The sequence below is a fragment of the Microcaecilia unicolor genome, chromosome 7 (genome assembly GCF_901765095.1).
Source record: "Microcaecilia unicolor chromosome 7, aMicUni1.1, whole genome shotgun sequence".
Lineage (NCBI taxonomy): Eukaryota > Metazoa > Chordata > Amphibia > Gymnophiona > Siphonopidae > Microcaecilia > Microcaecilia unicolor.
Window position 1 is genome coordinate 126,699,044 of NC_044037.1, and position 23,841 is coordinate 126,722,884.

A 23,841-nucleotide genomic window follows, 5' to 3' on the forward strand; every position below is an offset into this window, starting at 1 on the left:
GAAGGACTAATATGGAGTGGGATGGGGGTTGGGGGGAATTGGGGAATTAGTGGGTTGGGGGGGGGGAGTCAACTTTAACATAACAAATTATTGGATCACAACTTGGTGTTGATTGAATATGTTACCAGTATGGTTGGACAGGTCATCAACAAAAATTGTTGAAGAGTTAAAATTTGGTGACGGTCTAAGTTGGTAATAATTGTTGAAGTTTCTCAAATTGATTGTAGGTACTCAGATGTTATGCTATTTACCGTATGGTTTGTATTGAATGGGACAGCAATAAAAATGGTTACATATTACAGTACAGGGGTTGGGGGGGATAAAAAAAGGTTAAAAGGCTGATGACAGAAGACATTGCTGCTTGTATTATATAATCACAACAATTTTTCTCAATTGTCTGGAGTGCAATAATATACAAAAATATATGTAATAGTTCACTCCTGCTGTATGCTTTGTAGAATTATGCACCACTATGAACTGAAATATATAATTTATATAGAAAAAATAGCCTCAAAGGCCCAGGGAACCTCGAATTAGGACTCCACTGAGATGGCCAACATCATAGGCTCCTCCTGTCTTCCGAAAAAACCTCCACAGGTACCAAAAAAACTCCCTAACTTGGGGAGAAAAAGGCCTTGTGAAAACAAAAAATGGAAAGTGGAGTCATTCAATTATTTATTAAGAAGTCCAAATGAGTGCTCAGCTCTACAAAGAATACTAAATGGAAGAAAAGAATTTGTGTAATCACTTCAAAAAACCTCTTAATAGTGTGAAAAAACAGTTTTAAATAGAAACGCAATTGTGTGTAAGACTCGTCTATAGGAGTCCATTCCGATATTCAAAAGCAAACACTTATCTTGAGACGTAGATACTTATATCTCTTCTACATCCAGGAGAAGCTGGTCTTGCGTTATCGATCAGTGGAAAATTCCATTCCATTCATATATTAATTGTTATAAGTCACACAAAACTCCGGTTCTGAAGTTACATCGTTTCAATGTGGGCAATGCTGTGAATATTGCTCTCACTCTGATTATCTTGCTAGATTTCCCGACAGCAAGGGACCCACTGTTTCGCAATCTTCGTCAGGAGAAAATGTTGAAAAACAAAAAAATGTGTTTCTTTTCAATCCATCGCGAATAATGGTTCAGAAAATGGCGGATGGTGATATAGGACGCCAACTAAATAACTCCTCCCCGTGGGCATTACGTCATCAATATCTAATATCCAATCATCTGGCTCCATTCCTCAGTGTCAATTAACACACCCCTAATCATGAAAAACCCCAATGGGCTATCATTGAAAAATCCCAAAAACAATATTCATCTGGTATAGCTCTATACATTTATTTTAGCGCTCAAAATCTATAATCATTTTATTGCACTTATGAGATATTGAAATTGATCACTAACATTCTGTTTTAGATATTATATTATTTCTTTGTACTTACAGTGTTGATTGATGTACAATATGTTAATTTTGCACTTTTCTGTTAATTTACAAGAGAATATTTATGTGATTATTTTATCCTCTCTTGAAGAATCTGATGGTAACATTTTAATTTTAATGGTATTTTATTCTGTTATTATATATTTTTAAATTTACATTTATTGTTTTTTATTTTTTGGAAATATATTTGTAGACTCCTGATGCAGGCAGTTGCCGAAACTTGGCCAAGTTGGGCCCTTCTTCAGTAAACTTGGTTTAGCATTATTGTTGCAAGAGTGGAATAAGTTGACAGAACATCTCAGGACACAGAAGAATTCAGTATTGTTTAAGAAACTGTTGAAGCAGCACTTGTTGGCACATGCTAAACAGTGACCTAGGCAGCTGATGGACCTTATGTATATGTTGATTTGGCTTCTGTTATGCTTTGTTGAGTTGTTGTTGTAGATGCTTTCTTTTTTGTATGAATGTTTGTTATGTACAACACTCTGGATAAAGGCAGTATATATAAATGATAATAAATGAAATGAAGTGAAATTGGTTGTTCCTTCTTCCTTGGACCACCTTTGCTGTTGTTTCCTTGCTGGTAAAATGGTTTAGCCAATTTTAATGAAGTTTTTGTGAGGGCAATCTCGGCTATGGCTACAATAAAATCATGTAGATCATAATCATAATCTGTCTCAAGCATATTATGATCTTCATGTTATCTCCTATGTGTGCTTCATTATTGATTCCAAACATTTTAAGGCATATTCCATTATGCTGCTGATATTAATGATGACTTGCTTGTGCTGAGTTTCTTTATATATTATCTTTTTCATATATTTTTCTTTGAGTCAACTCATGTAATGCATTATTGTGGTTAGAGAGACATATATGAAAACAAAATCACACTCATATTATTTTACTGTTAGTTTTAGAAAAAAATGTACCTGCAGTTTATTCACTATTGGATACATTTCCATTTTTCAGTTTTTAAAGTATATCTTCTTATTCTTGTTCAAACAAGAGCATGAGTTCTTGATTATGTCAATAGTAGCCATTGTTCTGAGAGAGTTATTGCTGTCCTAACTTTATGCGTTTACTTAACTGGACTGAATATCACTGCTAACCAGTCAAGTACCAGCTCTGCCACCGGACCACCCCAGCACTAACTGGACAGTGCTGCGGTGGTCAGAGGCAATATTCAGCAGCATTATCCACTTAAGTGCCATTGAATACTGGCAGATGGCCAACTCAGCAGGGTTTAACCAGGTAGGAGCTTCTCCTGCCTGGTTAAATCCTTTAGGATACTAGACCCAGTCTGCTTTTCTGTTTTCATCTTGGATGTTCTGCCTAAATTATCTTTTATTCTGTGCAACCTATCTGCATGACTTCTGACACGACTATTAGCAGGTGTGTAGAATACAGAGCTGAAATCTGAGTTGTTACAGCTGGCCAGTAATTATTAGTTCCTCTTCTCCAGACAACAAAAATACAGTTTTATTTCAAATGGTTTCTGCTAGCCACAGGAGGCCTTAACCTGCCCTCCAGGAAAAGGAAATTCTTTTCTGTACCTGAATGTAACTCACCTTGAGCTGTTGATACAGTTGTAAGCTAAATCCAAAACCATTTACTCTACTTGTCTTACAAAATTGTTATAAAAAATCATTATACTCTGTAGTGTGAAATTCCAGTGAAATCAGATAAACTTCAGTCTATTCCATACTGGATTTACCTTTTCAGTAGTACTTAAGACAAACTGCAATCATGCACAGTAACCCCTCTGTTTACTAAGCCGTGCGCTAATGCTGACACTGTCCATTCACTTTGAATGGGCTGTGTCAGCATTGCCGAATGGCTTAGTAAACAATGAGGTATGTGTTTCCCTATCCCTGGAAGGCTTATAATCTAAGTTTGTACTTAAGGCAATGGAGACTTAAGTGACTTGACCAAGATCACAAGCAGTGTCTGTAAGATTTGAAACCTGGCTTCCCTGGTTCTCAGCTCTAACCATTAGGCTATCCCTCTACTCCATCCTTTAATAACAAGCAAAGAATCTTATAAGCATGATTTATTTTGTTGTGGTAAAAATGTGCAAGTATCTTTGAGGCAGACATTTCACTAAACCTCCTAAGCAAGTAGCTACTACTCTAAGAGCATTACCTTTATAAAGGGGTGGGGGTGTAGAGACTCACCTGTGGTTGTTAAATGAATTTCCTGGTTTGTCTCAGGAATGCAGGCTCTTATTAGGGCCCCTAAAGCTTCCCCTAATTTAATCCAGGGCTTTGTCTGAGGAGCAAAAGCACTTATCAGAGCAGGGGCATTCACCTGCAGGGAAGGAAAAAGACAAATGAGGGGTCAGTTTTCATCTGACTGGCTGTGGCCAACATGTCTACTCACCTGTCTGTATCCTGAATGGTTTAACAAAGATCCCAACATCCTTGCTTCACCTCATATTGAGAACTTATTCCCCCTCCAAAATTCCCCTCAATGCTTTCTGTTACCCCCCACCACCACCACCAGACTCCTTTTGCCCCTAGGTGTGTAGCCTTCCTAGTTTGTGTTCCATAATTTTGTACCTTCCTGCGCAAGCTAATTGTTTATAGTAGCATATACACCAACAGCATTCTATAACAGAAGCCACCATATTGTCATGACTACAAAGCCACAGTAATTCTTGCAGAATTGATTTCCAGCTGCAGAATTGTCTATATGATCTCAGTTGTCATAACCGTCATAGAACGCTTCTTACTCCGTATTCTTTTCCCACTGTCATCGTGACCCTTAGCTCACCCATCCATGTAACAGTCACTGTCTTTCTTGATATCTTCAACATAGCATCTGTGATCTTTCCCCAGTCCCATCTCCTATTGCTACTTAAGCTCCTCTCAATAACACATTTCTACCTTCTACAATTCTTGTTCTCTCTTCCCCTGGCCTGACCATCCACAGTCTCAACCCACTCACTACAATTTTTCCCCACCTGCCATAGCTCTCTTTCTCCTGGTCCTAACCAACCTATTCACTTCATCATGCACAGCCCCTGCTTACTGTCTCCCCCTCTACCCCCCACAGAACACTGCTACTTATTAACACAGTAACATAGTAGATGATAGCAGATAAAGATGAATATGGTCCATCCAGTATGCCTAGTAGGACTGTAAGGGGAGTACCTACCATGTAGTGCAGGTTACCTTCCTAATGCCTGTTTTTATTTTGAGGAGTTGTACCTGCCATGCAGTGCAGGTTACTTTCTCCATGGTTTCTTAGGATAAGCACAACAGTCAATAGTGGCAACACAGCTTACATCATATCTGGAATATTTTCAATTCCTGCATAATTTTCAATTTGGATTCAGGGCAATGCATAGCACTGAGTCTTTATAATTGGTTTTGGTATCCAATGTTAAGGAGTATCGTGATTGCAGACTACATTCAGTTTTGCTCCAATTTGATATCTCAGGCACATATGACACAGTGGAACACAAAAATCTTAATGAGTAAGTTGATTGGGTTTGGTGTATCAGGGGATGGAGGGATTTTTGAAAAATAGATCTTACTGTGTTAAGAAAAATGACATCTTCTCATTTAGCTGGAGCCAAGAGTTTGGCATTCCACAGGGCTCACCATTGTCTCTGATCCTGTTCAATGTATTTAAGAGTTCTTTGGGTTCAGTATTGGACTCTTAGGGCTATTTTGGATGTTTGTATGCGGACATTGTATTCATTTTGATAACTATGACCTCAGATTTTTTGACATTACAAACATCTATCTCAGATTGTATTGCCTTGATCCATACTTGGGCAAATCAGCATTTATTAAAACTTAATACAGCCAAGACTAAACTTTTGCATTTCAGTAATGATGTGTCTAGGGTTCCATCTAACATTACGATCTATTCAAGAGAACATCTTTGTTTTGAAAAATCTAAGGTTTTGGGGGTTGTCCTTGACACTCAATTATCAATGGAACCTCAAATAAATTATTTGAGCAAGAAGATATTTTTAAAATTACATCAATTAATAAAGTTAGATCGGTCCTTTTCCCAGATCATTTTGGGATAATAGTGCAGGCTATTATATTGTCACAACTGTATTTATTTATTTATTTGTTACATTTGTATCACACATTTTCCCACCTTTTTGCAGGCTCAATGTGGCTTGCCTTGATCCATACTTGGGCAAATCAGCATTTATTAAAACTTAATATGGCCAAGACTAAACTTTTACATTTCAGTAATGATGTGTCTAGGGTTCCATATAACATTATGATCACACTCTCAAATGCCTGACATTGCCATGTTTCACCTAAAACACAGGCTGTGTCAGGGGCATGAAGTACAGTAGTTCATCCAAATCACCACACAGGACTACTATACTTCATGCCCCTAATGTAGCCTGTGTTTTAGGCCATGTCGGGCATGTGAGAGTGTGAATCCTCAGAGCCTTGATATTATTTATTGAAGACTGCATTTTCTTCATCAAGGTCTGCCTCTTTTTGTTCTACAGAGCCAGGTGTGGGGGAAAAACACCTGACCATGCGGGGAGGGAGGTAGTGAAGAAAGGAGGGGGGCTTTGAGGGCCTCGGAGAGCAAGCAAGAAGGGGTGGGTGTGGGGAAAAAGATGCCTGACCATGCGGGGAGGGAGGGAATGAATGAAGGGGGAGATGTAGCAATGGGGGGACTTTCAGGGCTGGAAAGGGACAGAGACACTGAAAGGGTAAGTGAGATATTGGGAGGAGAGATGCTGGAAGGTGAAGGGAGACACAGAGAGACACTAGAAGGGGAAGTAAGCCGCTGCATGGGGACGAGAGACGCTAGAATGGAAAGGGAGACACAGAGAGACGCTGCATAGGGAAGGGAGATAAGCTGGAAGGGAAGGAGAGACACTGGAAGGGGAGCAGAAACACCTTCATATGCTGCATGGGGAGGAGTGATGCTACAATATGAATTTTAAAAGTACTGCCTGAGAATCTAGAAAATCCAAAACTCTGGACTGACCCAATCACTTTGCAGTCTGGATTTTTGGACTTCTACTATATGGCTTTTTGGTATTCAAAGAGATGCCTCCTACTTGTTCATTATAATAAAGACTAGTAAAAAAGGCCCGTTTCTGACACAAATGAAATGGGCGCTAGCAAGGTTTTCTTCGGAGTGTGTATGTTTGAGAAAGTGTGTGTGAGAGTGACTGTGTGAGAGAGAGAGAGTGAATGTGCGAGTGTGTGTGTGTGACAGAGAGAGAGTGAGACTGAGTGCGAGTGTGTCTGTAAGAGAGTGTGTGTGTGTGTGTGTGAGAATGAGAGTGTATGCCATGGGCCCCCCTCCCTCCCTCCCAGTTCCAGGGTCCTCCCCCCTCCCTCCCTCCGAGTTCCAGGGTCGTCCCCTACCTCCCTCCCTCCCTCTCTCCCTCCGAGTTCCAGGGTCATCTCCCCCTCCCTCCCTCCGAGTTCCAGGGTCGTCCTCCCCCTCCCTCCCTCCGAGTTCCAGGGTCGTCGTCCCCCCTCCATTCCAGGGTCATCCCCCTCCCTCCCTCTGAGTTCCAGGGTTGTCCCCTCCCTCCCTCCCTCCCTCTGAGTTTCAGGGTCCCCCTCCCTCCCTCCCAGTTCCAGGATCCCCCCTCCCTCCCAGTTCCAGGGTCGTCATCCCTCCCTTCCTTCCTGTTCCAGCACTCCTCCCTCCGAATTTTAGAAGTCATCTTCACTTACCAAGTCTGGGTTATGGCGGCCGTCAGCAGCGGTAAAAGGCATGCAGGCTCGGCCCTTCTCTCTCTGTCAGCTGTGATCCCGCCCTCATTTCCTGTTTCCGCAAGGGCGGGACCACAGCTGACAGAGAGAGAAGGGCCGAGCCTGCACGCCTTTTACCGCTGCTGACGGCCGCCATAACCCCGACTTGGTAAGTGAAGATGACTTCTAAAATTCGGAGGGAGGTGGCCTGGAACTGGAAGGGAAGGAGGAAGGGAGGGACAATGACACCGTCATGCGTGTGACATCGCATTCCATTGCCTGGCAACTCTGCAGCGTTCCCTTCCAGTGATTGGTGTTTGCTGTTTGTGACGAACAAGGAAGTACGTGACATCAATTCAGGAGATGGATACAGCCTTACAGAGGGCACGAATGCTTCAAGGCTTCACTGCCACGGAGTCAGCTTCAGAACGTTGGAGGTGCTTTTTATTATATAGGATAGGATGTTAGTGTTCTGTCTTTTGACAGCCTTGCCTAAGTTACAGTGGAACCCTGGAATGGGTTAATGTTTGTTATTATTTCACTGCTAGGTCATATGAGCTAGGCATTGTGTGTAGTGTAGTTTATTAATGCAACCAATCTTGCCACCTCATTGTCAGGCTCTGTTTCTATTGGTCTTTAACTTCTTCTTCTCCTCTGGGTTTGTGGGTGCCTTACTTTCTGGCCCTCTCTCTGTCTCTCTCTATGATTCCGGCTCCATTTTACTTCAGTCAGCTCATGTCCTGTTAAACGCTCTGAAGAGAACTTGGTCTTTTATCTTGGACATATCTTTATGTTAAGATATAACATTTCCAGCAGACCAGCTCTGATCCTCTCCTGTAAACCCAGCTGTGTTTTTTCACCTGCTCAGCAAAGCTGGGTTTCTCAGATTTCTGTCTCCATCCATTGAAGCAACTGTCAGAATCACAAAGTCTCTGTGCCAAGAGGCAATCTTCTGAGCTGCTGACTGTGAGTACATTGTTGTGTTATTCAATAAAGAAAATACCAGAAAAGAAAGCGACTTCAGGTCAATGGCGTAGCTAGGGTAGTGGCGTAGCGGTTGCTCCCCCAAATAGATTTGTTGAAAAAAACGGCACCTATGTGCATTCACCGCCACTTTAGTTCCTGCAGCGCACGCGGTGCCGCCTATGCGCATGCACCGCTGTCTTCCCGCTTGCACACGGTGCCACTTCTAAAACCAGAGAGTGTGCTTGCTGGATCGGATTCGTGCCTTGCTGCAGATGGTTGGCGGCGTCGCCTGCTGCCCGCGCACTCCCAGTCTCCCATCCCCTCACTGTGCTGCCTGCACTGCTTGAAGCCAAGAGAAGGAGCAGAACGTTGTCCAGAGAGCTCAGCCTCAGCCATTGTGGTAGTAAAGTTGCTTACCACACAAGGCCGCTGTGGCTGAGATGAGCTCTCTCGACGACGTTCTGCTCCTTCTCTTGGCTTCAAGCAGTGCAGGCACCAGCAGCACGGGGGGGGGGGGGGGGGGTCCGGTGTGTGTTGCAGGCTGCACTCGCTGCTGCAGCCCAGCTGTTCGGCGGCGGCGGCGCTTGACCTTGGTTTGTTGTGCAAAGCTGACTCCTGTTGAGGCAGCTTGGGCAAAAGAAGTCATATTAATTGGTGTTTAAAAGTTTGGTTCAGTTCTGCAAGTGATGGAGGAATGCCATCTGGTTTCAATTGCTCAAGAAGTCTAACTTTTGCTAGACTAAGAGGTTAGAAAGGTCAGTGAGAAATTAAACTCTCTTTGTCCCTTTTTTGAGTGATGGATTGCTAATGCTAGTACATATGGATACCATTATGAGCCAGGCATACTGTAGTTTTAAAAGGATTAGATTGAACGTTGTTTAGAAGAAGATAGTTTAGATATTCTTGATGCTTTAGATTTTGTCTTATAAGGAATTCTGATTTCTGCTTATTTTAGAATATGTTTTATTCTGTGTAATTAATAAGTTCTATTTCTATGTAGAATATCTGTTCAACTCAGTGTTACTTTTCAAGTGAAGCTTTGTCTGCCATCATTTGGTTTGAATTATCCACAGTCCTAGCGAGTTCTATGTAGGAAGCTAATAGGTGAAAGAGGTCAGGGAAAGTCTTGATTAATTATAGGTAAGTGTAGGACTGGTCCTGAAAGTAATAACAAACTATATCTGTGTGCTATTAAGTAAGATTGGCTCTTGACCCCTTAATGAATGCCAGAACCCAGTTAGTATGAAGTTAGCTGGGAATATGAGAATTTAATCATAATAAAATGCAAGAGATAGGTGCCCCATTGTCTAGTGTGAGAGGCCCCAGGTCATAGGTCAGTTTAGGAAATGTCTGAAACCTATGTAACTGATATTTTGAATATATGTGTAGAGATGATTGGTTCAGACAGGGTAATCAATCTATTCTTTACCATCTGGAAAGTAAGGGGGGCTAGAGGGGTTTAAAACTGTATATACAGTGGTGGAAATAAGTATTTGATCCCTTGCTGATTTTGTAAGTTTGCCCACTGACAAAGACATGAGCAGCCCATAATTGAAGGGTAGGTTATTGGTAACAGTGAGAGATAGCACATCACAAATTAAATCCGGAAAATCACATTGTGGAAAGTATATGAATTTATTTGCATTCTGCAGAGGGAAATAAGTATTTAATCCCTCTGGCAAACAAGACCTAATACTTGGTGGCAAAACCCTTGTTGGCAAGCACAGCGGTCAGACGTCTTCTGTAGTTGATGATGAGGTTTGCACACATGTCAGGAGGAATTTTGGTCCACTCCTCTTTGCAGATCATCTGTAAATCATTAAGAGTTCTGGGCTGTCGCTTGGCAACTCGCAGCTTCAGCTCCCTCCATAAGTTTTCAATGGGATTAAGGTCTGGTGACTGGCTAGGCCACTCCATGACCCTAATGTGCTTCTTCCTGAGCCACTCCTTTGTTGCCTTGGCTGTATGTTTTGGGTCATTGTCGTGCTGGAAGACCCAGCCACGACCCATTTTTAAGGCCCTGGCGGAGGGAAGGAGGTTGTCACTCAGAATTGTACGGTACATGGCCCCATCCATTCTCCCATTGATGCGGTGAAGTAGTCCTGTGCCCTTAGCAGAGAAACACCCCCAAAACATAACATTTCCACCTCCATGCTTGACAGTGGGGACGGTGTTCTTTGGGTCATAGGCAGCATTTCTCTTCCTCCAAACACGGCGAGTTGAATTCATGCCAAAGAGCTCAATTTTTGTCTCATCTGACCACAGCACCTTCTCCCAATCACTCTCGGCATCATCCAGGTGTTCACTGGCAAACTTCAGACGGGCCGTTACATGTGCCTTCCGGAGCAGGGGGACCTTGCGGGCACTGCAGGATTGCAATCCGTTATGTCGTAATGTGTTACCAATGGTTTTCGTGGTGACAGTGGTCCCAGCTGCCTTGAGATCATTGACAAGTTCCCCCCTTACATAAGTAGTGCCATACTGGGAAAGACCAAAGGTCCATCTAGCCCAGCATCCTGTCACCGACAGTGGCCAATCCAGGTCAAGGGCACCTGGCACACTCCCCAAACGTAAAAACATTCCAGACAAGTTATACCTAAAAATGCGGAATTTTTCCAAGTCCATTTAATAGCGGTCTATGGACTTGTCCTTTAGGAATCTATCTAACCCCTTTTTAAACTCCGTCAAGCTAACCGCCCGTACCACGTTCTCCGGCAACGAATTCCAGAGTCTAATTACACGTTGGGTGAAGAAAAATTTTCTCCGATTCGTTTTAAATTTACCACACTGTAGCTTCAACTCATGCCCTCTAGTCCTAGTATTTTTGGATAGCGTGAACAGTCGCTTCACATCCACCCGATCCATTCCACTCATTATTTTATACACTTCTATCATATCTCCCCTCAGCCGTCTCTTCTCCAAGCTGAAAAGCCCTAGCCTTCTCAGCCTCTCTTCGTAGGAAAGTCGTCCCATCCCCACTATCATTTTCGTCGCCCTTCGCTGTACCTTTTCTAATTCTACTATATCTTTTTTGAGATACGGAGACCAGTACTGAACACAATACTCCAGGTGCGGTCGCACCATGGAGCGATACAACGGCATTATAACATCCGCACACCTGGACTCCATACCCTTCCTAATAACACCCAACATTCTATTCGCTTTCCTAGCCGCAGCAGCACACTGAGCAGAAGGTTTCAGCGTATCATCGACGACGACACCCAGATCCCTTTCTTGATCCGTAACTCCTAACGCGGAACCTTGCAAGACGTAGCTATAATTCGGGTTCCTCTTACCCACATGCATCACTTTGCACTTGTCAACATTGAACTTCATCTGCCACTTGCACGCCCAATCTCCCAGTCTCGCAAGGTCCTCCTGTAATCGTTCACATTCCTCCTGCGACTTGACGACCCTGAATAATTTTGTGTCATCGGCGAATTTAATTACCTCACTAGTTATTCCCATCTCTAGGTCATTTATAAATACATTAAAAAGCAACGGACCCAGCACAGACCCCTGCGGGACCCCACTAACTACCCTCCTCCACTGAGAATACTGGCCACGCAATCCTACTCTCTGCTTCCTATCTTTCAACCAGTTCTTAATCCATAATAATACCCTACCTCCGATTCCATGACTCTGCAATTTCTTCAGGAGTCTTTCGTGCGGCACTTTGTCAAACGCCTTCTGAAAATCCAGATATACAATATCAACCGGCTCCCCATTGTCCACATGTTTGCTTACCCCCTCAAAAAAATGCATTAGATTGGTGAGGCAAGACTTCCCTTCACTAAATCCGTGCTGACTTTGTCTCATCAGTCCATGTTTTTGTATATGCTCTGCAATTTTATTCTTAATAATAGCCTCCACCATCTTGCCCGGCACCGACGTCAGACTCACCGGTCTATAATTTCCCGGATCTCCTCTGGAACCCTTCTTAAAAATCGGAGTAACATTGGCTACCCTCCAGTCTTCCGGTACTACACTCGATTTTAGGGACAGATTGCATATTTCTAACAGTAGCTCCGCAAGTTCATTTTTTAGTTCTATTAATACTCTGGGATGAATACCATCAGGTCCCGGTGATTTACTACTCTTCAGCTTGCTGAACTGACCCATTACATCCTCCAAGGTTACAGAGAATTCGTTTAGTTTCTCCGACTCCCCCGCTTCAAATATTCTTTTCGGCACCGGTGTCCCCCCCAAATCCTCTTCGGTGAAGACCGAAGCAAAGAATTCATTTAATTTCTCCGCTACGGCTTTGTCCTCCCTGATCGCCCCTTTAACACCATTTTCGTCCAGCGGCCCAACCGACTCTTTGGCCAGTTTCCTGCTTTTAATGTATCTAAAAAAATTTTTACTATGTATTTTTGCTTCCAACGCTAATTTCTTCTCAAAGTCCTTTTTTGCCCTCCTTATCTCCGCTTTGCATTTGGCTTGGCATTCCTTATGATCTATCCTGTTACTTTCAGTTGGTCTTGTAGTTGTAGGCTGATTTCTAACCTTCCTCATGATCAAGGATACCCCACGAGGTGAGATTTTGCGTGGAGCCCCAGATCTTTGTCGATTGACAGTCATTTTGTACTTCTTCCATTTTCTTACTATGGCACCAACAGTTGTCTCCTTCTCGCCCAGCGTCTTACTGATGGTTTTGTAGCCCATTCCAGCCTTGTGCAGGTGTATGATCTTGTCCCTGACATCCTTAGACAGCTCCTTGCTCTTGGCCATTTTGTAGAGGTTAGAGTCTGACTGATTCACTGAGTCTGTGGACAGGTGTCTTTCATACAGGTGACCATTGCCGACAGCTGTCTGTCATGCAGGTAACGAGTTGATTTGGAGCATCTACCTGGTCTGTAGGGGCCAGATCTCTTACTGGTTGGTGGGGGATCAAATACTTATTTCCCTCTGCAGAATGCAAATAAATTCATATACTTTCCACAATGTGATTTTCCGGATTTAATTTGTGATGTGCTATCTCTCACTGTTACCAATAACCTACCCTTCAATTATGGGCTGCTCATGTCTTTGTCAGTGGGCAAACTTACAAAATCAGCAAGGGATCAAATACTTATTTCCACCACTGTAACTGGGAGCAGAAGCAGCTTACGTTAGAAGGAGAGAGCTAAGAAGAAGAGAAGGAGCTGAGACAGAAGCCACAAGATCCAGAGAGCTGAGAAAGAGAAGAAGAGACTTAGTGCTCATGTCCTACTTTGTTTGCTGGCAAATAAAGAAGATTTCTACCTCATTCTGGTGTGTGCTGTTTGACTCCTGAAGTACCACAGATTCTGCTAACAATAGTGGTAATTCCTGCAACAATTCTTGGTGGCAGCGGTGGGATCCCGAACCCTGCATCAATTTCTGGCACCCAACTGCCTGAGGAATACTGGCCGGGTATGTATTCTGTATTGTAATCCTAGCTAGGAAACTGTAAACCAGCCCCTCAAAAGTTGAGGGAAGGGGAGTCTGATCAACTCTCAGCGAAGGCCTTAGTACCTTCTAGTCTAGTGGGGATTAGTAGGGAAACCGCCAGAGCTTATCTGTATCTGAGAAATCTGAAATTGTTGGGTGGGATTTTTTGTACAGTATGTGTGTGATGAATGAATGTTAAATGAGTGTGGACTTCTTATAGCTGCGGTTCCAGTTAACGCGAGTTCAACTGGCCAGCAACGGAAGGAAGCGATTGTTGTTTGTTTACCTTTTTGTCTCTAGATCTGTGGACCCCTTACCACACTTCCAAAAATTCCCTCCCTTTTTGTGTGTTGTAATTGTAAGCATTATGGGAGGGACATCATCTAGACAAATTGCTACTCCCCTAGATTGTATGCTTAAGAACTTTAAGAAAGGATTTTTAGTCAATGATTATGGACAGACTTTAAGCTTAAGTACTCTAAGAACCTTGTGTGAAGTTGAGTGGCCATCTATGGGAGTGGGGTGGCCCCCTAGTGGCAGCTTAGATATTGAAGTAATCCGGAAGGTCTACAGCATAGTTGTAGGAGAACCAGAATATTCTGAACAACTCCCCTATATAGATTCCTGGGACAGCCTTGTGACTGACCCTCCCTCTTGGTTGAAAACTTATATGGGATCCCCAGTAAAGTTCATGTTGGGCCGCGTTCAAAGAAAGATTATTAGAAAATCTAAACTGGAAGAGGGAAAGAGCCCCAGGAAGCCTACCACCCAATCGGTGGCTTCCGCCCCTACCCTGTCCGAGAAACCCATACTCTCTGATGACCCCTCAGATCTTGAGCCACCACCTTATGGTCCATTGTTGGGGTTCCGTGCCACCCCCAGAGATCCACGGCGTCCAGCCCAGGCCTCTCCAGCACAGGCTTCTCCGGATAGTTCCTCCCCTTCTGTGCGAACCCCGCCACATCCTAGGTTGGACTTTTCACCCAGCCTCTACCCTCCTCTGCCACATCCTTCCCTGCTAACCTCCCAAGACCCGCTTTGGGCTCCACCCCCTGACTCCTCAACTCCCGACAGCCCAGCCTCTCCCTCTAGTACCCCTACCCACTCATCAGGGGCCCGGCATCCTTTTCAATGGACTGAATCACCTGTGATCACCTCTCAGTCTGAGTACCCCTCCTCATCCCTCAGGGGTTCAACACGCCTCCCCTGAATGGGTTAGACCTGTTGCAATCACCTTTCAGCATGATAGGGGGGTAGCTCCTAGCTCTACCTCAGGTTCCATTCCCACCTCCTCGAGAGCTCTGCCCCTGCGCCAGGTACCCACCACTCGACCGGATCCTAATAATCCGGGTCAGGTTATGCAGGCACAGGCCTACCAGTATGTACCCTTCACAACCACCGATCTCCTGAATTGGAAGACGCATTACCCCTCTTTTACTGAAAAGCCTCAGGCAGTGGTGGACCTAGTGGCTAGCATTATGGCCACCCATAACCCAACTTGGACTGATTGTCAACAACTTCTCCTGACCCTCTTCACAACTGAGGAGAGGCGGAAGATTTTACAAAATGCTGAGGCCATCACGCGAGCGCGTGTCCCTGAGGGGACACAGGACCCAGAGGAATGGGTTAGAACTCGGTTCCCTCGCGCAGCTCCAGCTTGGGATCCAAATAATGGGCAGCACTATGAACTGTTGTCTGGCTATTGCCGGGACTTGCTGGAAGGTATGAAGAAAGGCATAAAGAGGCCCATTAATCTGGCAAAGGTCTCTGAAATTCTCCAAGGGGCAACTGAATCCCCTGGGGCCTTTTTAGAGCGACTAATTGAAGCTTACAGAACATACACACCATTTGACCCTGAGGCACTAGAAAACCAGAGAATGGTGAATAGTGCATTGGTGGCCCAGAGTATGCCAGATATCCGGAAGAAGCTGCAGCGTCAGGAGGGATTCGCAGGGATGAATACCACCCAGCTAATTGAGATCGCAACCAAGGTTTTCGTTAATAGGGATCAGGAGATGCGCCGAGAGGCTGACCGGAAGATGCAGAAGAAGGCCGACCTTTTGGCGGCAGCCATTACTAATTCCACCCTTAACCGAGGTCGACCTCTAGCCAATGGGAAGCCAAAGTGGGACCCCGGACCGCCAGCCCGGCCTCGAGATTCCTTCAATCAATCCCGGCTACGAGGGGAGAATCCCAGACCACGATTGGAGAGGGATCAGTGCGCCTACTGCAAGGAAAGAGGGCACTGGAAAGATGAATGCCCCCAGAGGTGCCAGGGACTGAGAAGGGGACCAGGAGATCGAGGAAGCTGAGGCCGAGTTCGAGAGGGAAGGTATGAGCTTTCTGAATCTGACATCATTGGGATAGCCGAGATGGCAGAATGGGATGAATAGGACAGACCGGGTTCCTACAAACTGGGCTCCCAGGAACCCATGGTCAAGCTAACCATAGGGAGCCGCTCAATTCCATTCATGATTGATACAGGAGCTGAACATTCTGTTGTGACGGAGCGATTAGCGCCTGTGTCTGGAAAAACTGTCCGAGTGGTGGGAGCCACGGGGGTGCAGAACCGGAGGCCCTTCCTGACGACTTGTAGATGCCAATTAGGCTCACACACAGTCACTCATGAATTCCTGTATATGCCAGACTGTCCAATCCCTTTGTTAGGCCGGGACCTGCTGTCCAAGCTTAGGGCCCAAATTTCCTTTGACTCTGATGGCCAGACTTCAGTCTCCTTTCGGCCCCCGATATCCAGCCCTAAGGGCATATTGAGTTTCTGCTGCCCCCTTGAAGAAGAATGGCGGCTGCATCAGTCGCAGGGCCAAGTTGAGCTATCCCTGGCCGACAGCTTCCAGGTCAATGGGGTATGGGGAGAAGATAATCCCCCAGGGTTGGCCCGAAATATTCCTCCTGTCCATGTAGATTTACTTCCAAGTGCCCGGCCAATCCGTCTTCGTCAATACCCAATTCCCCGAAAGGCTCTGGAAGGGATTCAAGCACATCTGAATCGTCTGTTATCCCATGGAATTATTCGACCTTGCCAGTCTCCATGGAATACGCCACTGTTGCCAGTCCAGAAGCCAGGGACTGAGGACTACCGGCCAGTCCAAGACTTACGAGTGGTCAACAAATCTACTATTTCATTACACCCTGTAGTGCCTAATCCATATGTCCTGTTGGGATTGATACCTTCTGGAGCTACCCATTTCACAACACTGGACCTAAAAGATGCCTTCTTTTGTATTCGGGTGGCCCCCGCCAGTCAACTGCTTTTCGCCTTTCAATGGGAAAACCCAGTAACAGGACGGAAGCTTCAGTATACATGGACCCGCCTGCCACAGGGGTTCAAGAACTCCCCCACCATTTTTGGGACTGCCCTAGGACAAGACCTTAAGACTTTTAAATCCGAGCCTTCCAGGCGAGTTTTACTCCAGTATGTAGATGACCTCCTGATTGCAGCAGTGACCCAGGAAGAGTGTTTTGAGGCTACCAGAGAATTGCTGGAGTTACTCTTGGATGCAGGTTATAAGGTCTCACGCTCGAAGGCCCAACTCTGTCAGTCAGAAGTGAAGTATCTGGGCTTCTGCATTTCCCAGGGAAGTCGGAGACTGGATGTCAGTAGGAAGCAAGCGGTTGCTGCAATTCCCCAACCCAAGTCCAGAAGGGAAGTTAGGGAATTTCTGGGAGCAGCTGGATTCTGCAGAATTTGGATTCCAAATTTTGCACTGATGGCGAAACCCCTTTACCAGGCCACAAAGGGGGGTGAAAAGGAACCATTTGAATGGGGACCTATTGCTCAACAATCCTTCATCGCCATAAAGAAAGCCCTACTCCAAGCCCCTGCGTTAGGCCTTCCTGATGTGGAGAAACCTTTCTCACTGTATGTCCATGAGCGACAGGGGGTTGCTCTGGGTATGCTGACCCAGATGATGGGATCCTGGCAGAGGCCTGTTGCATACTTGTCTAAACAGCTGGATGGAGTGGCTAAAGGATGGCCAGCCTGCCTGAGGGCCATTGCAGCGGCAGCCTTACTGGTTCAGGAAGCTGACAAGTTGACCTTGGGGCAAGAACTGGTTGTCAAAGTCCCCCACGCAGTTCTCACCCTCATGGAGTACAAGGGCAACCACTGGTTTACAAATAGCCGCATGGTTAAGTACCAAGCCAGCTTATGTGAGAATCCACGGATACACCTGGAAACAGTAGCTACATTCAATCCCGCCACTCTTTTGCCAGCATCTGAGGGACCACCGGATCATGACTGTATCCAAACCATGGATGAAGTGTACTCCAGTCGACCAGATCTTAAAGATGTTCCTTGGAGGGACCCAGATGTAATTTATTTCACAGATGGAAGCAGTTACGTGGAGAACTCCAAGCGATTGGCAGGCTATGCTGTGGTGACAGAGGACAAGGTGATAGAAGCAAGGGCCTTGCCCCAAGGAACTTCAGCCCAGAAAGCAGAACTTGTGGCCCTCATACGAGCTCTGCAGCTAGCAGCAGGACTGGTGACCAACATTTATACTGATTCCAAGTATGCCTTCACAACTCTACACGCTCATGGAGCTTTGTATAAGGAAAAGGGACTCATAAATGCCGCAGGCCAACCTGTTAAGTATGGACCTGAAATACTTCAGTTGCTAGAGGCTGTTTGGGCCCCTAAGAAGGTAGCTGTCATTCACTGCCGGGGACATCAAAGGACAGATACTCCAGTGGCCCGAGGGAACCGCCATGCTGATCGGGTGGCCAAGGAAGCTGCTCGAGGACCCCCAGCAGGTACTGTGACCCCCCTGTTCCAGATTCGACTGCAAGAATGGACGCCTATGTACACCCAAATGGAAGAGAAATGGGCTCAAGAGGAAGGTGCAGTAAGGAGACCTGATGGCTGGTTACATCTCCCTGATACCAGAATTCTGGTGCCACGCCACCTAGCTTGGCCGGTAGTGTCTCAAGCTCATGACCTGTCACACTTAGGGAAAACAGCACTAGCCCGCCTACTCAGTCGAGTAGTGGTCTTGGAAGGATTGGATAGTCTGGTTGCTACTGCTTCTGCCCGATGTACTCTCTGTGCCCAGAATAATGCTCGTCAGGGACCCCGTATTCCACCAGGAGTTCAGTCTAGAGGACTAACACCCTTTGAGTCCCTAGTCATAAACTTCACAGAAATGCCCAGGAGCGGTAGGCTCCGATACCTCTTGGTCATGGTCTGTACTTTTTCTGGGTGGGTGGAAGCATACCCTACAGTCACTGAGAAAGCCACAGAAGTAGCTCGAGCCCTCCTTAGGGATGTCATCCCCAGGTATGGACTGCCCCTTGCCATAGGTTCAGATAATGGTCCCGCCTTTGTTGAAGCCACACTTCAGGCCCTGTCCCGCGCATTGCGCATTACCTGGAAATTGCATTGTGCCTACCGTCCCCAGAGTTCAGGGCAGGTTGAGCGAGCAAACAGAACCTTGAAAAATAGCCTAGCAAAGATTTGTCAGGAAACCCAACTGAAATGGCCACAGGCACTGCCACTAGCCCTCTTCCGCCTCCGATGCACCCCAACTAAAGGAACAGCCCTCTCTCCCTTTGAAATTGTGTATGGGAAGCCCCCAGCCATTTTGCAGGGAATTAAGGGAGACATAGGGACTTTAGGGTCTGCCCAGGTGCAGGAGCAGGTAGCCCTTTTGGGCCGGATAATTTCTGAGCTTCAGTCTTATGTGAGAGAAATAAACCCTGTCCCCTTCCAGGCTCAGGTACATTCCTTCCTGCCAGGGGATAGAGTTTGGGTGAAAGACTGGAGGCTCCAGCCTTTGGGGCCCCGGTGGAAAGGACCTTTTACTGTTTTGCTTTCTACCCCTACAGCTGTGAAGGTCGCAGGGATAACTCCATGGGTCCATTGGTCTCGAATCAAGTCTGCTGACCAGACTGAGCCCAGCACGGATCAGACGGAGCCTAAGCAGTGGAGAGCAGAAAGTGATCCAGCGGAGCCATTGAAGCTGCGCTTGACCCGAACCAGAGAATCTACTAGCTGAAAAGAAGGGTCAACTGCAGGAGCTGCTGGACTTCGGCTTCATACTGAGACTCTTTCTTGCCTGATTCTGGCTTTCCTGGAATTTGAGAGCTTGATCCTTGTCAGTTGAGGTTCTATCCCAACTGGTATAAGAACTCAAAGACTGAGAACATTATATTAGAGTAATCTGTGACTAGCACAGACTGTTGAAATATTATTGCTTGATTAGTTTGCTATATTTGTTTTAGATTAGGAAGAAAGAAAATGTTAGTAGTTTGGGTGCTTTTGTTGTTTTCTACTCCTTGCCTCCTTGTTCCTAATACCCCAACTCGCTCCAACCTTTGGCTACACTCTGTTCAGGAACTAATTAGCCAGGCAAAGATTACTTCCCCTTGTATTGTGTGTTCCCGATTTTCTCCTTATACCACAGATGTCCCAGCTGTTCCTGTCCCTGTGCCGCTTACAGCTCTTATACCTCCCTACTTTTCGAGTTTGGGCCCTTGGAGCCAGGATTATACTTGGTGGTCCTTTTATAATGCTACCTCCCCCTCTGAATCTTCTCTAAGGCCAGTCTTTACGTCTCCCTATCCAGCTTCTGGAGTGTTTTGTTTAACAAGAAACATCTCAACTGTTCCTCCCATTTCCTGTAACTATACCAATGTTCTCCCAGAGAAGGGGGAATCTGTGTGGGTAGTCTCTCCAGGTACTCCTATGTGCCCTACTACCGTACCTGCAGATTATGACCCAGGTGATTATCTGGCTCCTAACCTACTTTCATAAGTCCCCGGGGTATGAAGAGTTTATAACAAATGAGCAGCCTGTCACAATTGGGGATTGGCACCTATGGTGTGCAAAGTCTCCATTTCGTCTTCGTTCCCCCTGGGATAGGGGCTCACATTATGGGCATCCTAAGTACCTTGTCCATCCTGAGCCAACATTTATTGGGAACTTCCCTCACCCTCTCCTTGGCCATTACTGGCTCTGTGATAATGTCCTCCACATGATTCTTCCCCCCACGTATGATTTTTGTGTATTGGTAACCTTGAATTATTTTCCTAAAGTTATTCCTCTTCTCAGGCCACCATCCCCGCACCGCTCTAAGCGAGAGGCCTTGTCCTTACCCTCCTCCGTTGCCACAGAGGATGAGGCGATTGAATTAGCCCTCCAGTATATCAACTCTACTTATCCTCTGACTAAAAAGAGACTTGTGGCCCTTTCTGCCACGGCCTGGATTCCAATTGGGGGCCTGGTAGCGGGTATTACTGAACTAGGCATGGCTACCCGGTGACTTCAGTCCCTACTCCATGTTTTAGTTCATGAGCTGAACGTGGTAGTCAATGCATTGCAGGATCAAATTAATGAATTAAGTATAGTTTCTCGGTATAACCGTATGGGCCTTGACTACCTCTTTGCAGCCCAGGGTGGCCTCTGCACAGTGCTGTACCATTGTCATAAATAGGACGCATGTAGTTAGGCATGCCATGGATAAAGTCATACAGTTGGCTAGTCTTAATGTGGAGGATTACCGAGGAGGATTAGACCTTACCTCCTGGTGGTGGTCATTGACCTCATGGATACGTCCCTTGTTCATTTCCCTAATAGTCTTAGTTTTAGCAGGATTGTTGTTTTGTTTCCTGGCCTCATGTGCTTCGGCAGTATGCCGTCGGACCTTAACGAGTAGGGTAATGGTGATTCACAAGCCTATTCCTAGAAGTTATGCCCCAGGAGGAGGTATGGAGTTGGGATCACTATAATCTCCAGAGTTTGAGTTGTGAGACTTATCTCTGCATAAGCTGATTTTAGTCTCAAAGGGGGGAATGAGGCAGCTTGGGCAAAAGAAGTCATATTAATTGGTGTTTAAAAGTTTGGTTCAGTTCTGCAAGTGATGGAGGAATGCCATCTGGTTTCAATTGCTCAAGAAGTCTAACTTTTGCTAGACTAAGAGGTTAGAAAGGTCAGTGAGAAATTAAACTCTCTTTGTCCCTTTTTTGAGTGATGGATTGCTAATGCTAGTACATATGGATACCATTATGAGCCAGGCATACTGTAGTTTTAAAAGGATTAGATTGAACGTTGTTTAGAAGAAGATAGTTTAGATATTCTTGATGCTTTAGATTTTGTCTTATAAGGAATTCTGATTTCTGCTTATTTTAGAATATGTTTTATTCTGTGTAATTAATAAGTTCTATTTCTATGTAGAATATCTGTTCAACTCAGTGTTACTTTTCAAGTGAAGCTTTGTCTGCCATCATTTGGTTTGAATTATCCACAGTCCTAGCGAGTTCTATGTAGGAAGCTAATAGGTGAAAGAGGTCAGGGAAAGTCTTGATTAATTATAGGTAAGTGTAGGACTGGTCCTGAAAGTAATAACAAACTATATCTGTGTGCTATTAAGTAAGATTGGCCCTTGACCCCTTAATGAATGCCAGAACCCAGTTAGTATGAAGTTAGCTGGGAATATGAGAATTTAATCATAATAAAATGCAAGTGATAGGTGCCCCATTGTCTAGTGTGAGAGGCCCCAGGTCATAGGTCAGTTTAGGAAATGTCTGAAACCTATGTAACTGATATTTTGAATATATGTGTAGAGATGATTGGTTCAGACAGGGTAATCAATCTATTCTTTACCATCTGGAAAGTAAGGGGGGCTAGAGGGGTTTAAAACTGTATATAACTGGGAGCAGAAGCAGCTTACGTTAGAAGGAGAGAGCTAAGAAGAAGAGAAGGAGCTGAGACAGAAGCCACAAGATCCAGAGAGCTGAGAAAGAGAAGAAGAGACTTAGTGCTCATGTCCTACTTTGTTTGCTGGCAAATAAAGAAGATTTCTCCCTCATTCTGGTGTGTGCTGTTTGACTCCTGAAGTACCACAGATTCTGCTAACAATAGTGGTAATTCCTGCAACACTGTGACCTGTTCTTCTTTCTTCTTTGACTGCTGGCGCCTTGGCTGTAGTAGAACTAAGGGACCGTTCCCATGGCGCATGTTGTGTGTGCTCTGGCTCGCTGACTTTGTGGGCTGCTGGGTTCCACCTCCGCGGCACTTGCAGGAGCTATCACCTGACCCGTCCCCAACACAGCACAGGACAAGGAGGTTGAAGAAAACAGGAGATGGGGTGTGCCTATCTAGTCCATTATACGGACTTTAGTTCATCCAAAACAATAGCAAATGTTAAAGCAATAGCAAAAGAATTTTCAAAATAAATGTGTAGTCCATCTGTAAAAAGTCTAAAACAGTTCCAGTTGGATAGGCATTAGGCAGTGCCTTAAAAGGTGGAGGTGGGATTTTGTTTTCTTTTTTACTTATTTAACAGCTTTTTAATTTATTTGAAAGCTTCCTATATCTAGATTTAAATATCATAAAATAAAAATTGAACATCAGTAAAACAGCTTAAAAATTATTATAGCTGGTAGAAATAGCAGTGATAATATTTGTATTTTGTGCTCATTTATCTACGCTGTTCTATACAAAACAGATGGCAAAGTTTCAGTGAGACTATTCTATTTCTTGATCTTAACTGTTCATCTTAATTGTTTCTGTAATCTGCCTTTGAGAAGCCTGGTGTTATAAAGTAACATAGTAAATGACGGCAGATAAAGACCTGTACGGTCCATCCAGTCTGCCCAGCAAGATAAACTCATTTTACATGGTATGTGATCCAAGTTTGATTTGTCCTTGCCATTCTCAGGGCACAGACCGTAGAAGTCCTCCCGGCACTGTTCTTGTACTAAGTTCACTTCTGAAGCTAAGGTCGAAACCCCTTAAAATTTACACTCCAGCCCATCCATATCTATTCACTCACGATCAGGACGTAGACCATAGAAATCTGCCCAGCACCGGTTTTGCTTTCCAATTACCAGCGTCACTACCCAATCTCCGCTAAGATTTTGTGGATCCATTCCTTCTAAACAGGATTCCTTTGTGTTTATCCCACACGTTTGAATTCCATTACCTTTTTCATCTCCACAACCTCCCGCGGGAGGGCATTCCACATATCCAAGATGGAATATACTGAAATTAAATGGAAGCAAAATTAAACTCTCCTTTCATTGGGATACATGGAATCAAATCTGCATCTGATGTCTGTTTTGGTGGCCCTAAACTAGGTGAAAACATCTCTGCCTGAATACAAGGGGAGTCCCTATAGCCAGCCCCTCCAAATGACGTGGAGGGGCATAATCGAACGCAAATGCCCATCTCCATGGGCGCCTATCTCCGAGGACGGGTACGCAAAGGGGCAGGACAGACCGTATTTTCAAAAACGATGGGCGTCCATCTTTTGTTTCGATAATATGGTTGGTGCCGGGCAAATGCATCAGATTTGGG

The 23,841-nt window shown here is 45.1% G+C and overlaps 1 protein-coding gene across 1 annotated transcript in view; it reads right to left on the reverse strand.

Annotated features, from left to right (window-relative positions):
* LOC115474404 (D-3-phosphoglycerate dehydrogenase-like) overlaps window positions 1-23,841 on the reverse strand; it is a 227,097-nt gene that overhangs the window by 77,486 nt on the left and 125,770 nt on the right. Inside the window, exon 9 of the mRNA XM_030209851.1 lies at window positions 3,624-3,756. Coding sequence (XP_030065711.1) covers window positions 3,624-3,756 — 133 coding nt within the window. The remainder of the gene's footprint in view (window positions 1-3,623; window positions 3,757-23,841) is intronic.